The 14,532-nt window shown below is 38.5% G+C and overlaps 1 protein-coding gene across 1 annotated transcript in view; it reads left to right on the top strand.

Annotated features, from left to right (window-relative positions):
* MRC1 (mannose receptor C-type 1) overlaps nucleotides 1–14,532 on the top strand; it is a 94,710-nt gene that overhangs the window by 11,393 nt on the left and 68,785 nt on the right. The window contains exons 2-4 of the mRNA XM_026015900.2: nucleotides 1,264–1,665; nucleotides 5,407–5,580; nucleotides 10,072–10,236. Of these exons, the coding sequence (XP_025871685.2) occupies nucleotides 1,264–1,665; nucleotides 5,407–5,580; nucleotides 10,072–10,236 (741 nt within the window). The remainder of the gene's footprint in view (nucleotides 1–1,263; nucleotides 1,666–5,406; nucleotides 5,581–10,071; nucleotides 10,237–14,532) is intronic.

The raw sequence follows: 14,532 nt of genomic DNA, 5'->3' as shown, positions 1-14,532 counted from the left end.
TCTTTCTTTCTTTCTCTTTTTCTTTTCTTTTCTTTTCTTTTCTTTTCTTTTCTTTTCTTTTCTTTTCTTTTCTTTTCTTTCTTTTCTTTTTGCAAAATGGAAGTTCAGTTTTGCCAGCTAGCAGCTTTGTACAATAAGCCATCCACATATATTTATTTACATTACCAGTCCCAAGTTGTAAGTATAAAAACAACACTGTTATTTGTAGTTATTCTCAAAAATATTACCTCAAATGAAGTAAGGATATATACTTAAACTTTACTGTGAATTTGACAAATTCATTGTTTCTTTTTGTTATACAAAGGCTAGCTTGAGTATGCCAATAAAATGAAAGCTAAAATTATATAACAGATACTAAATTCCATCTCAGTGCTATATCTCTAAGTTACCTATTGTTGCAAGGGAAAACAAAACAAAACACTGCTCTTGTAGGGCTATCCAGAAAGCACTTAGTTCAAAGATTGGCTGGACATAAAGGTAACATTTCCTAAAATAAATTACTTTTTAAGTTACAGAAAAGCCTCATTAATGTTGTAATTAGAATAATTATGTATGTGTTTCCTTTATCTCAAAGAGAGTAGGGTTGAATCAGACTTCAAAATTCTATTCCAGGGTACACACATATTTAATTTTACTGCTTTTTGGATTTATTTCTTTTCTTTTTTTAAAAGATTTTATTTATTTATTCATGAGAGAGAGAGAGAGAGAGAGAGAGGCAGAGACACAGGCAGAGGGAGAAGCATGCAGGGAGCCTGATGTGGGACTCAATCCCAGGTCTCCAGGATCATGCCCTGGGCCGAAGGCAGGTGCTAAACTGCTGAGCTACCCAGGGATCCCCTGGATATATTTCTAAATTGTCTTTTCTCAAATTCATGTTATTTCTTTCTCTGTTATCTTCCTTTTATGCTTACTCTACTATAATTTGTGTGCATTTAAGGCAAGCCTTTTTGTAATGCTCCCTGTAATGAACTAGGAAGTCTTCAGGATTTCCAGCCGATTGCTGGGGACCCTATGTTCTCCAGGGAGAGCCTCTCCCCCTAGTCTCTCCCCTAGCCTCAAGGACACTCCCCCTCTGGGTCTCCTGCACCACGCTCCTCCCCGCCTGGAGCAGAGGGAGCAGAGTTGGCCCAGGTAGAGTCCACTTCTCCCCTTCTTCTGGGATCATGAGTTTTGTGGAAATAAAAACTTTGGGAATCTTGACCAAAAATATTATTTGTCATATGTATCCACTTAAGCATGTTTTCTTATTATTTTTTTAAACAGACACTAGGCAATTTTTAATATATAATGAAGATCACAAGCGCTGTGTGGAAGCAGTAAGTCCCAGTGCAGTCCAAACAGCTACTTGCAACCAGGACAATGAAGCACAGAAATTTCGATGGGTGTCTGAATCCCGGATTATGAGTATTGCTTTTAAATTATGTTTGGGGGTGCCATCAAAAACTGATTGGGTTGCTGTCACTCTGTATGCCTGTGACCCAAAGAGTGAATTTCAGAAATGGGAGTGCAAAAATGACACACTTTTGGGCATCAAGGGAGAAGATTTATTTTTTAATTATGGCAATAAACAAGAAAAGAATATTATGCTTTACAAGGGTTCTGGTTTATGGAGCAGATGGAAAGTCTATGGAACTACAGATGACTTGTGCTCCAGAGGTTATGAAGGTAAGAAGCATTGAATGTCTTGCCTTTCTGTCAAGTTTTTCTCATCTTTATAGCTGGAATCTAATTCAAGAATATAAGTATATTATTGTTTAGTCTGTGCTAGAATTATTAATTGATTGTGTTTGTGTTTTAGACTATTCTACGTTCTATAAATAAATGACAGTGAATGATACTTTAGCTATTTATAATTAATGGAATGACTATTTTGTGTTTTTTTAACTTTTTAAAATATTTTTTAAGTTATGGATTGCAATTATTAGAAATGAATTTGCACTGTAGTCTTTGACCAGAAGCTTCCCATTTGACATTATTTGGTTATTGTGATAAATGAATCTAACCAGATGTTTCTTTTCCTTTGGTTTATGTTTCCCTAGAGAATGACACATGGAACAACATTCTTTCCCGAGTCAAATTGCCTAAAATGAAAGCTTGGCATTTCTTGATCTCTTAAATTTCTAAATGTTTCTGTGTCCCCTTATGAGCATTAAAAAAATATAATAATCACAAGATTAGAACATCTAAGGAATTAGCTTGTAAATTACATGCAACATATTTAGTCAGCTGTTTTAGAAAGTGGTAGCACCTGTGGGGCAGAAAATAATTTTATATGAAGTTGGTTCCTTAAGCTCTTGAAGGTTAAATAAAACCAGAGTATTTAGTTTTATCTTGGCCAAATTTCATTCTCTGGTGGCTGCACAGAAACAACATAACATAAATAAAACAGAACTGAAACCTTTTACAAAACCTTCTTGTGTCAGATAATATGATAACCACATTCCAGGTTTGGACACTTGGTTATTTGGAAGTGTTATCTAGAACAACCTCAGAGTCAGAGGAATAGCCTGCCTTTTGGGATGAGAGATTACCTGTTTCCAAAATTACTATGTTCCTGAGGCTACAAAGATTGGTTGATTAGCTAGTTGCCGTAGCTAATCAGAGCTGGGAAGTTCAGATCTTTCTAAGGCCATAATTTGTCAGCTTTTCATTTTCCTTTTTTATAAAGAGGAGGGAGGGTAGGCATTGTAGAAGAATGAGAAGAAGGGTTCAGAAAGAGGCTCTCCTGAGCCACTTAATGAACGTAATGAAGGTTTAGAAATTATAGGTGAGGCAACCTAAGTAGTATAACCTTTCAGGAGAAACTCAATAGAAAACTTCAGCAAGACAAGAGTGAACCAAACTTGACTGAGTCAAATTCCACAGATGACGCATAATCCTAATTGAGGGATTCAAAACAAGGAAGATTGGTGCTAAAACATCAGACTTCTTATTTAAAAATATATCACCGAAGTTACATAGACCCCAATCCCCAATTCCCATCATCCTTTTTGTTCTGCTTATTTGAGAAAAAGATGCACAGGGTTTGGGATAGTGGTTCTCAAACTGTAATATGTTTACAAATCACCAGGAAAGCTTGTTAATAGTGCAGATACCAAGGTTCCCCTCCTACCCAGGAGCTAAATTAGCATATAGGGGGTAAGATCTAAGAATCTATTGAATTATCTTGATGAGCACCTCGGTGGTTGGATGAAGATGGTCCATTGACCACATTTTGCCTGTTCTCCATGTCTCTCTCAGAGCTTAAGCTATTCCTACTAGAAGATCTAGCCTTTCAAAGGGATCTTGGAATCTACTCATTGGAATACACATTTGATCTGAAGATAATGTAGAGAGGGTATACATAGAACCTGTCTCTCTAAAAGAACACTTGAGGAAGATAACTGGCTGAGGCCAAGAATTGTTTTAGAATAAGAGAATCAGAATCGTAGACTTAGTAGAATCAAACTGTTATCTGGGAGTTTGGACCACATAGGAAGAAAAATTGACAGTAGGTATGATTTGTCAGTGAAATGGCTAGAATGGAATTTGGTTCTTTTGGCCTCATCAGGGCTATGTTTAAATAAATAGGGTTAGTTCTGAAAATGCCATTTCTGATTGAGAGCTCTAAATTCAGCCCTGAAAATTTCTTGGCTAATTTAATTAAGAGTACAGCTGGCCCTGAGGTGGTTTTAACAGGCTTTCTTCATATGAAGGAACAGGATACCCAGTGATTAAGGGTGGCACAATTATATCTAAATCCAGCATGTTCCTTATACAATATATGAGTTGGAGAACTGGTCCTGTAACATAGTGGAACCAAAGGTAGGACTGTATTTTGAAGTTCCTAACAACTAGCTAATTGACAAAAAAGTTAATTTTTTAGTAAATGAAAATAAGCTTAGTTTGTCAGGAAGATTGGATGAGTACAGGGTCATGGGTGATTGCCCCTCTCTCATGGGGTTCTCACCCAGCTGGGTGTGGAGGACAAGGCCATTAGGTCCCTGGGATGCTACAGCCCCTGCCTCTAGTCTGGGTCACACTAGACCTTTGTCCACACATTGAATACTCCCAGTGAGTAACCCCACTCATTTGAGACCAGATGGACTGGTCTGAGGAGCACACATGTGTGTCCCCAGGAGGCTCATGCACCAACCCTTCAAGAGTTATCAGATAAAATCTAGGCCAGTTCAACTTGAGTTTGAAATAAGCAACAAATACCTTTTTAGTGTACGTATATCCCAAAGGTCACACAGCTTACTAAACTTAGGATATGCTGGTATTAAATTATTCAGTATTTATCTGGAATTCAAATTTTACTGGGCATCCTGCTTTTACTTACCAAATCTGGCAACCCTTAATTCCCAGGTTTTTTTCTCAGTGACTGAAGAGAAAGGAAAGAGAGTAAGGAACTTAGCATGAATTACAATTTTAATATTTGTTAGGTGTTGTGCTACGTTTTATACATTTTATATTGTCTAAATCAGATTTTGAGATATCTTTTAGGGACTCCTTTTAAAGTCATGAATCTACAAAACTTAATGAAGAAAAGAGTATTTTTATCTAGGACAAATTCTGAATATCATCAGGTGGCAATAGGCAAAATACTACCCTATAGAGGGTTATTGTTTTCCCGGGGGGGGGGAGGGGTGTCTCTACAGGGACAGAGACAGTAAACATTTTGAAGAATGCAGTTAGGGGTGTGGTGTGGTTGTCAGTGGAGATATGAGCTTCTCTAATTCTTTGGCTTAAGCCAAACCATAATCAACAATGATTTTTTTATTTGTTTTCTTTCCTAGGTAAGCTCAGAGCTTCCCATTTTGCTCTGTCTGAATTCAGTTTTAAGAAGGACAAATATTGATTATAAATGGTATCCAATGGTTTTGAGTGCTTTCTTTCTATGATGTGGATTAGAGAGTTATGTTCAAATTCTGACCCTTCCTCATAGTCATTGTTGAGGGACTCCAGTAGAGGCTGGCTTGACAGGAAGTGGTAGGAGGGGATTTGACTTTTGACTGTGCGTTAGAGTTACACAGCTAGAATGTTATTTTTCAATGTAGAGATTCAGTAATTCTGTGATACCAAGCAAAAGGAAGGATGGCCTCTTCTCTGTTTGAGGGAAAATGCAGAAGTCAAGGCAGGTGTCACTAGAGCTGACTACTTTTGCCTAACATGAGGAAAGAGGAAAATCTGTCCTAAAAGACAGCAGAAATGAAGTGGAACTAGAATTGTTCCTAACACAGACGGCTGTGTGTACTCAGAAAGGGACTGGGGTGCAGAGAGAAGGGAAAGAAAAATGAATTCCCCATGTGGGAACATTAAATGTGATCAGAAGAGTAAGACCCATCCTCGGCATTTTTCTTATTGCAAAGCCACCGTTCAGAAGATTGACTTACATTCTAAGTGTGGTCAATGTGTCTCTTCTAGACATGTACACACTGCTGGGCAATGCCAATGGGGCAGCATGTGCATTTCCATTCAAGTTTGAGAACAAGTGGTATGCAGATTGCACAAGTGCTGGGCGATCAGATGGATGGCTCTGGTGTGGAACCACCGCAGATTATGACGCAGACAAGCTATTTGGATATTGTCCATTGAAATGTAAGTAGCGTTGTCGTCAAGAAAATTTGCCACATTTAGTACAGCAACATGGCGATAAGACCTTGTGTTTATTGGGACTATGTTCTCTCTCAAAGTTATTTCCCACTTATCATCTTGTCACACTCCACTGCAACCCTGTACGGATATCATTGTCCCCACTTTCTAATGGAGAAAGTGATCCATGTTGGCTGAAGACCAGGACACAGATCTTCTGACTTCTCAGCCCTGGGCTGCATACATGACTCCTTTATTTCCATCAACTGCTTCTTTCCTTCAACTGTTACTGTTCTATCTGTTATTTTTTAAGGCTTTAGGGCAAATTATGCTGATGCTATATATACTGAATACTGTCACCATTGGGACTTACCTTTATTAAACCATAGATCAAAACCAAATTTTTTTTTAAGATTTTATTTATTCGTGAGAGACATAGAAAGAGAGGCAGAGACACAGGCAGAGGGAGAAGCAGGCTCCATGCAGGGAGCTTGATGCGGAACTCAATCCCCAGACCCGGGATCACACCCTGAACCAAAGGCAGATGCTCAACCACTGAGCCACCCAGGAGTTCCTCAAAACCAAAATTTAAACAATGCCATAAGCATGTGGTTTGATGGGGTGAGAGAGATGTGAGGGACTCCTGATGTTTTGCCAATGTAATGAAAAGGGCGCTTTCCTGTGAAAGTGATAGTAATGAATAGTAATGACAGTAAATTTAATTTAAGAACAGTGTCGTTTAATTTAAACCTTGCTATGAATCAAATGGCAGTAGATTATTTTTATGCTTGAAGGATTTTTAAAATGAAAACGTATTACACAGTAATACAAAATAAGTGGCATTGCATGGAATTGATAGGAAGCAGCCAGAATGTAAGAATTCTCCTGTGTTTTCTCCACACTCAAGAATCTGTAAGGAAACAGTGTAGCTGGTTGAGGTGCAGGAGGGAAGGGAGTGGAAGAGCCTTGGAAGCCAAGGCTGAGACTGAAGAAGGAGGCAGGGCTATTACCCCCCCCCCACCTCCCCACCCCACTCCCACCCCCCGTCCTCAGCCTCCTGCCAGCTATCCTCTTCCTTTTCTACCCCCTAAACTTCACACTTGCTCTTGCTCCCTCAGGCTTTATAGAGCACAGCAACTCCTGTTTGTGCTATTCTCCTGAGCTTTCTCCTGCTGGCCTGCAGAGGGGTGGGTGCAGGAGAGGAGTTAGGTGCAGATGCAGTCTGGGATGATTGTAAGGCCACCTGAATTGCAATAGCATCACTTACCACTGAATTTTGGGAACTACACACAAGCATTATTGTTAATTAATAATTAATTATTAATGTAATATTAATAAAAATAATAACACATAAATTAATAATGCTAAAAATGTTTTAGTGTCTCACAGTAAAGCCAGAATCCTAAGAATCATGCTTATTTCTTTTAGATTTATAATCCCACTTACAATAAATTTTATTTTTCAGCCCTATATATTATTGTAATTTTCTTCTGTGTGCAGTTCCCATGTTCTGGGCTAATATCTGCAAAAACTCACAGGCTTCCCATTCATGGCGATGCTGCTAACTTGTTCTTGGGTAAAGTAATTGTATCTGCCTCTAATAACAATTTTCAGAAGTTTGATTCCCACGAAAAGTTAATAGATGTCTGACCTCTGTATTAGATGTCTTTTTTTGTTGGAATTGAGATATTTTTCCCCTAAGATAAAGTAATGCTTGTATTCCAATGATTGAGGAGTGTTTTTCACCTTTATTAGTAGAAATGGTATTTTATAAATCTGTTATCAAGGAATTTCTTGGAGGTGTGGATTTCATGAGTCTACAGCATCTTGCACTTAAGTGATATTGATGAAGGAGTTAGTTGTTGGATGTATGTATGATTTAGTCAATCATTAAATGGAAGATAAATGACTAGTCACTAATCATAAAAAAAAAAAAAACACAAAAAACCTCACGACCTTGGGATCCATGTGTGTTGGAGGGGTATCCTGAGTATTTTCTTGAATAATCTTTTAGTCTTGTTACTTCTAATTTATGTCTTCAAAACCAATGTGTGTGTGTGTGTGTGTGTGTGTGTGTGTAGTTGGTAAAAGTAAAATAACTACAGGAAATTTAAAAAATTGTTTGATTTTAGTGTGCATTAAAAATTTAAAGCACATTTAATACATTCATGCCTTTCTTAAAGGGCTTTGTGATTTCCCAATCTACTTCATTTTCCTTGCTTTGTGTTCCTTTCAAAAGAGCTTTTTTTTTTTTTAAATATTAGCCTTCAACTAGCAGGTTTAATACAGGAAGATAAGGTACCAGTTATTGACCTAATCTTCATTGTCCTTTGCATTGTTTATTGTAATGTTTTCCTTCTGTTTAGACATTTATTTTAAAGTATCATGAGAACAGGAAAAGGAAAAGACCCTTTCTCTCAGTTCTCCAGAGCTTGCAACTTTAGCTTTCCACATCAGTTGTACTGGTTTACTGTGGGAATTTGAACAATATGGGGAGGTGTAGAGTCAGCAAACCTATACATTCGTTGGGAAATAGATTTTAATTCCTTGATCTACAGTGCAAAATATACTCTTTAAATGAAGAGAAGAGTCAAATCACATTTCCTTCTTTGATTATGTATATCTCTTACTTCCATTTCTGGGCAGGAAAATAATCCCTTCTTTTTAAAAAGAAGTCTCACATTGTTTACCGTATTAGATCTCCAAATTTCTAAAAATATGTATTTAAAACAACTCCATCTTCAAATAACCCTTAAACCAGTCTCATGTGAATGGATGGTCTCACTTAGTGGAGAAGAATCTGAGAACTAGTAAGATCTCAGATCATGATCATTTGTTTTATATTTTTTAAGATTTTATGTATTTATTTGACAGAGAAGCACAAGTAGGGGGAAGGGCAAAAGGAGAGGGAGAAGCAGACTCCCCACTGAGCAGGAATCTGGGTACAGGGTATGGGGCTTGATCCCAGGACCCCAGGATCATGACCTGAGCTGAAGGCAGATGCTTAACTGACTGAGCCACCCAGGTGCCCCACATCATGATCATTGATCATTTAAGTTTAACATTATCAATTCAAATTTATCTTTATGTAAATATATAGTCATTTTATAATGAAAACATCTTAGAAATTTCTTCTTTTTTTAAAGATTTTATTTATTTATTCATGAGAGACAGAGAGAGAGAAAGAGAGGCAAAGACACAGGCAAAGGGAACCTGATGTAGGACTCGATCCCAGGACTCCAGGATCACACCCTGGGCCGAAGGCAGATGTTAAATGACTGAGCCACCCAGGGATCCCCAACATAAAAATTTCTATGTTGTTGCCAAAATGAAGTTTTATCTGTTTTTCTTCCTCTTTGATGTTTCATAGAACCACAAGTTTCATATCACATTATGTGGTATGTGTATGAAAAAGGTTACTTCCTTGTCACATACAAAGATTCATGGCAGCGTAGGTTATATGCTTATGGGAAACTGGCCAACTTCTTGGCAGGTTGAACACTTCTCAGAAAATTTGAGAAGTTACATGATTCCTCCTCTTCCTTAGGAATAAGTGAAGAAATTATTACTCCCTAGGATTTGTAAATAGAATTTTATATTATCCCCCCATGCTTATGCTCTCCCTCTCTTGCTCTCTTTCTCTCAAATAAATATAATCTTTTAAAGAGAGAGAGAAAAAGGGGACATTTTCATAACATGAAGCACAGAGAAATATTTCATTTGTTGACTAATTTCCCAAACATCTTGTAGGTAACACACTACAAATAATATTTATCCGTCTCTACTATTGGCCTTTCATAAAGTATAACTAAGTTTATAGAGTATATTGGGAATTAAAACAGCAAAGGCAGAAATAAGCTCAAAGAATTATTTTTTACTCTAAAGGAAGGAAAACTAACCATCTACTACTGGCTGGGGCTACATAAATTTAATATATTCTAGAGATGGGAAAAAGACTTTATTTTTTTTATTTTTATTTTTTTTTGGAAAAAGACTTTAAAACTAAGGATAAACTAGTGAGTGCCACTGCCTGGATGCAGGTAGAGTCCACGACTTTGCCTTCTAACACCCATGCCTTTTGTCTGAGAAGACCCAAATAGAATGTCCAGGCAAAATATTCGCCTCCTGAGAGAAGATACATATATTCTCTTTCCCCAAATTTCCCCAGGAGTTTGGGCTGGCATCTCTATTCTTAGTTTTTGCATTGGCTCACTTCTCAACTCAATTGATCCCAAACATCTTGACACAGAAATAGGGAGACAATACCTCTCTTTCCTTTCTTAGGCAGATGAAAAAAAAATTAGATGTGGTTGATCTTTTGAAAACTCTCCTTCTCTATCAAAGGCATGAAGAAAATCTCACAGGTGCTTTTAAAATAAGTAAGAGAAAAGAAAAATATATTTCAGACAAAAATGCTATTAGAATTGTTTAAAAAATATTGTTTTCTGAAAGTCTTTTTATGCCTAATGCAGCCAATTCCATTGACTTCTCTTACAGTTGAGGGCAGTGAAAGCTTATGGAATAAAGACCCACTGACTGGCATTTCCTACCAGATAAACTCCAAATCTGCTTTAACTTGGCATCAGGCGAGGAGGAGCTGCCAACAACAGAGTGCTGAACTCTTGAGTATCATGGAGATACATGAGCAAACATACCTGACAGGTAATGACGGGTAAAGAAAAGAAAGTTGTAAGATCATGATGATTTTATTTCTATTTAGTTTAGCTTAAAAGCAGATGGTGCATCTGATTATAGACATCAGGAGAGAGTCAGTCCTGAGCAGGTATTACAGGGGTAGTCAGTCCTGAGCAGGTATTACAGTCCTGAGCAGGTATTACAGATTTGCCCCCCGGAATGGCAAGTAGGTTTTGTCTCAGGAGCAAACTTTCTTCCATCAATTATGACAGTTTCAAGAACCTGTGTTGAGAAGGATTCTGAGAATTGATCTGGGCTTAGAGTAGAAGGCATCACAATCAGTCGGTGATGTTCTTGGACATGGCAGGGGTACTATGCTGGTCAAGCATTCCAGATCTAACCTGAAGCCAAAGATTTTCCATCAGCATCACGGAATTCAAAAGGAGAGAAGGAAGTATATCGTGTGTTCTTGCCACAAGCAGGGACGAGTCAAGAGCAGCTCTGAAACTTGGAGTCCTTTTTACTTCCTGCCTCTCAAACTCCCAGACTCTACTGATTTTCAGGCCTTATTGGTGTTCTTCCCACAATGTGTTTGTTTTTTAAGCATTTGTTCTTATAGGATTGTGAAGATGGGAAGAGAACCAGTGTTTGCTTGAGATCAAACTATTTGTTTTAGCTTCTGAAGTCCACACTTGGGGAGCCGAGAGATTAGGAGCAGTTCTAGTTCACCCTGACCCTGCTACCAGATTAATATATCTCTAATCCTATGCCTATCGTGTTCAAAAAAGCCATCATGGCTGTTTATTTCCTATCAAATAATTAACAGAACACCTTTGCCTGGCATTTAGAGGCTGACGGCTCTTCCCTGACTGCTGTTCTCCTTTAGGTATTTTGCAGTCTTGACAGAAGAATTTTGGGTCTCTCATCTTTATCTAATACTTTCTCATTGCCATATCTTTCCCCATGCTGTTTTATACCTGGAATCCCCAAATTTCATACAGGTGAAATGCAATCTTATTCATTTCTATCTGCATTTCTCTTATTTGTTTACTACTTTTATAATAGATGTATATGCCCCACTTCCCCTGCAAGACTATAAATACATTCATTTGTTATTTCTTATTCATTTATTCAACCAGGTGGCTGATATCTGTGTGTGAGGTATTATGATAGGTCCTAGAGACATGAGGGTGACCAGAGCCAGTCATGTCCTGTCTCCATGTTGCTTAAAGTCCAGTGGGGAAAACCAGCATGAACCAGAAGACAAATAGATAAATACAAATTTTAGTGAATGCCATGAAAAAAGCAAACTTAAAGACATGTGACGGATGGATTATAGGAGCAAATGGCTGAAAATGAGGAATGTCTTATGAATAGTAATATCCCTCAGCCCCCAGTCTTATGAATAGTGATGTCCCTCAGCCCCCATAGAGATTCACATAGAAACGTCCAAGGAAGAGAGTCTCAAAGAATGTTTGCTAAATGACAATTGGTGGTGTCGCACAATAATTATTTAGAAATTCAGCCTCACGTGTGGACAGGTGGTCATTTTATGGCAAGAAGATGGTTAATGCAATGGTTCGTAAATGTAAAGTTGCATATGAATCATTGGGCCACTTTGTTAGAATGAAGATACATGGGCATGAATGCCAGGGATGCTAGATCAGTAGCTGTTATGTGGGGCCCAGGAGTCTACATATTGTCAACCTTCCAGGTACTTCTGGGGCAAGTGGTTGAGGGACCACTGTGTTAGCGCCTTCTGTGTCAGCAATGCCTACACAGTCCAGTTGACTAGCCACCAGGCAGCAGAAGGTAGGAGTAGAGAGAGAGAGAGTAAACTCTGGAGCCAGACAGCCTGGGTCTCAGCTCTTCAAAGCTTTGAAGCTTCTGGGCCTCAGTGACATCATCTGTTAAAGGGGGGAGTATGTGTAAACCAATACAAGGGATGGAGCATGTCCCCAGCTTGGCCTTTTTTTTTCTTTTTGGATGATAGGTCTTCAATGACTGGAACACATTTCCCCTGTAAGTTATTATTATTTTTAATTGAATTAGGAGATGTTTATTCCATTCTCTTTTTGGAGAAAAGAGGTAACACACATTTATGTAGCACAGCCTTGTGAAATGCATTTTTTTAAAAAGATTTTATTTATTTGACAAAGAGAGAGAGAGAATATAAGCAGGGGAGACTCAGACTCCCCGCTGAGCCCGCTGGATCCCAGGACCCAGAATCATGACCTGAGCTGAAGGCAGATACTTAACTGACTGAGCTTCCCAGGAGCCCCATGAAATGCATTTTTCTACTCTTCCTCCATTCCTGAGGACTGAATCATGAGCTGCTCCACTGTAATAGAATCTTTCTTACAATAATAGTTGGGTGCCAAGCTTAGCATTTATTAATGGTCTCTTTTCAGTACAGACAGAAATTGATCATTTTATTTCTGTTATTATGACCGAGACCAATAGTAGAAAAGCAACCTGACCTCTCTGTGTGTTCATAAGCTCAGAGAAAGAATTATGCCTCATGTCTCCTCAGTTATTCTGTTTCATGTTGGTCTGGGAGGCCTTCCTACTATCAGGGCAGAGTATCAGAGTGATTAATATTTACGACCATGTATAAAAATCAGGGCAGAAAGCATGGACAGAGACAAAACTAAATTCATGTAGATGATCAAGGAAGGGAAAAGATGACATCAGACAAGTCAGGTGTTTTCTGTGTGAGCTGGCCTGGGTGAGAGAAAACTCTATCAGAGGTGAAGTGGTTTCTGTCAGTCAGAGAACGATGAATACCAAATTATTTCATTCATATGTGGAGTTTAAGAAACAAGACAGATGAGCAAAGGGCAAAGAAGAGAGAGAGAGAGAGAGAGAGAGATGCAAACCAAGGAACAGCCTCAATCACAGAGAACGCACTGCTAGTTACCAGTGGCCAGAGGATGGGAGTTATGGGGGGAATGAGTGATGGGGGTTAAGGAGGGCACTCATGGTGATGAGCAGAGGGTGATGTATGGAATTAAAATAAAAACTTAAAAAAAAAGTTGAAATGATTTGAGCTGGATTTTTTTTTAAGGGACTCTGGGTTGTATTATCTAGACTCTACCAAGTTTTACTTGGTTTCTGGCTTTCTGGAAGCCAAGGTACAGAATGCAGGTGACTTTTTACCTGCCTTACCAGCTGCATGGAGGCAAGGGGTGATGTGAGTGCAGCGGCTCCAGCTCCGGCCTCAGGAAATGCTTTCCTAATCAGCCAGTGCTATTCTTGGGTCCCTCAGGAGTGCAGACAGGCGCTAAGAGGCTCAGAAGCCGAGTTCACCTCAGATACTTGTTTGAATCTTATCCAAGCCTCCGGAATTTTAGTCAGCAAATTTTAACTGAAATCTGGATGAGAATGGTTTCACTAGTGAGATTTGTAGCATTTCCTGCTTTTCTTTAAGTCAGAAATATCACAGATTGGGGGGGGCGGGGAGGTCTAAAGGGAAATTCAGAAAGTAAAACAGAACTTTGTTTTTTGAAGGGAAGATAGTCATGGCATTCAGGACTCATTGGGAGGTAGTAGGAAAGAATCTGGAAAATAATGGTGTGAGTGAAGAATTGTAGATCTACTCCATTTGAGGAAATATGCCACTAAAAGGAAAAAAAATGTATACTCATAAATAGTTACTTTCAAAATAAGATTTATTCCATGTGAGGACTGTAAGCAGTGTAAATAACATTTTTTTAAAAGGTGTAAACCGTTTATATGACTCAGATCCATTCAGCTGTCATGTATTGATCAGCTGCTGTGTGCCGGACACTGGGCTTTATTTCTAAAGCTCATACCAAACTCTTAAATGTCTCCATATTATAGATGAAATAAAAGGGAGAAGCTAGAAATTTGCCTAATACCTCCTGTTAAGAAAACAGTTGGATTGGAGGTGCCCACTATCTTTCCATTTGCTCTGTCCTGGTCCTGCTCATGAAATGAGCCAGGATCTGGTGATTTCCAAATCACTAAAGAGAATCCTTAATTTAAGTATCAACAAATCATTCTGGTGAATTTAGTTTAAAATGGTGATCTGATTTCCCCTTGTGTGCAGGGCTTATTGTGTCTGCCCACCGGCAACTTCTTATATCATTTATGATCATTGCATCATCCTCAACTTCTGTTTTTACCTCCAAAATGTTGGGAAGCTATTTATCCTTCAATTTCTGAATCAGAGTTATAACAGCATATGTGCCGGGTTAGGGTTTACAGAACTGAAATAAGCTGTAGGAAGTGGAAGTTGGCTTGTTTCCCTGATTGTTTTTTGGTGCTGGTTGGAAAGTGAATTGGACCACAGTACAGGAA

This window comes from Vulpes vulpes, chromosome 2 (genome assembly GCF_048418805.1).
Source record: "Vulpes vulpes isolate BD-2025 chromosome 2, VulVul3, whole genome shotgun sequence".
In the NCBI taxonomy this organism is placed as follows: domain Eukaryota; kingdom Metazoa; phylum Chordata; class Mammalia; order Carnivora; family Canidae; genus Vulpes; species Vulpes vulpes.
The sequence above is the reverse complement of the archived record's forward strand: the minus strand, read 5'-3'. Positions and strand labels throughout refer to the sequence as shown.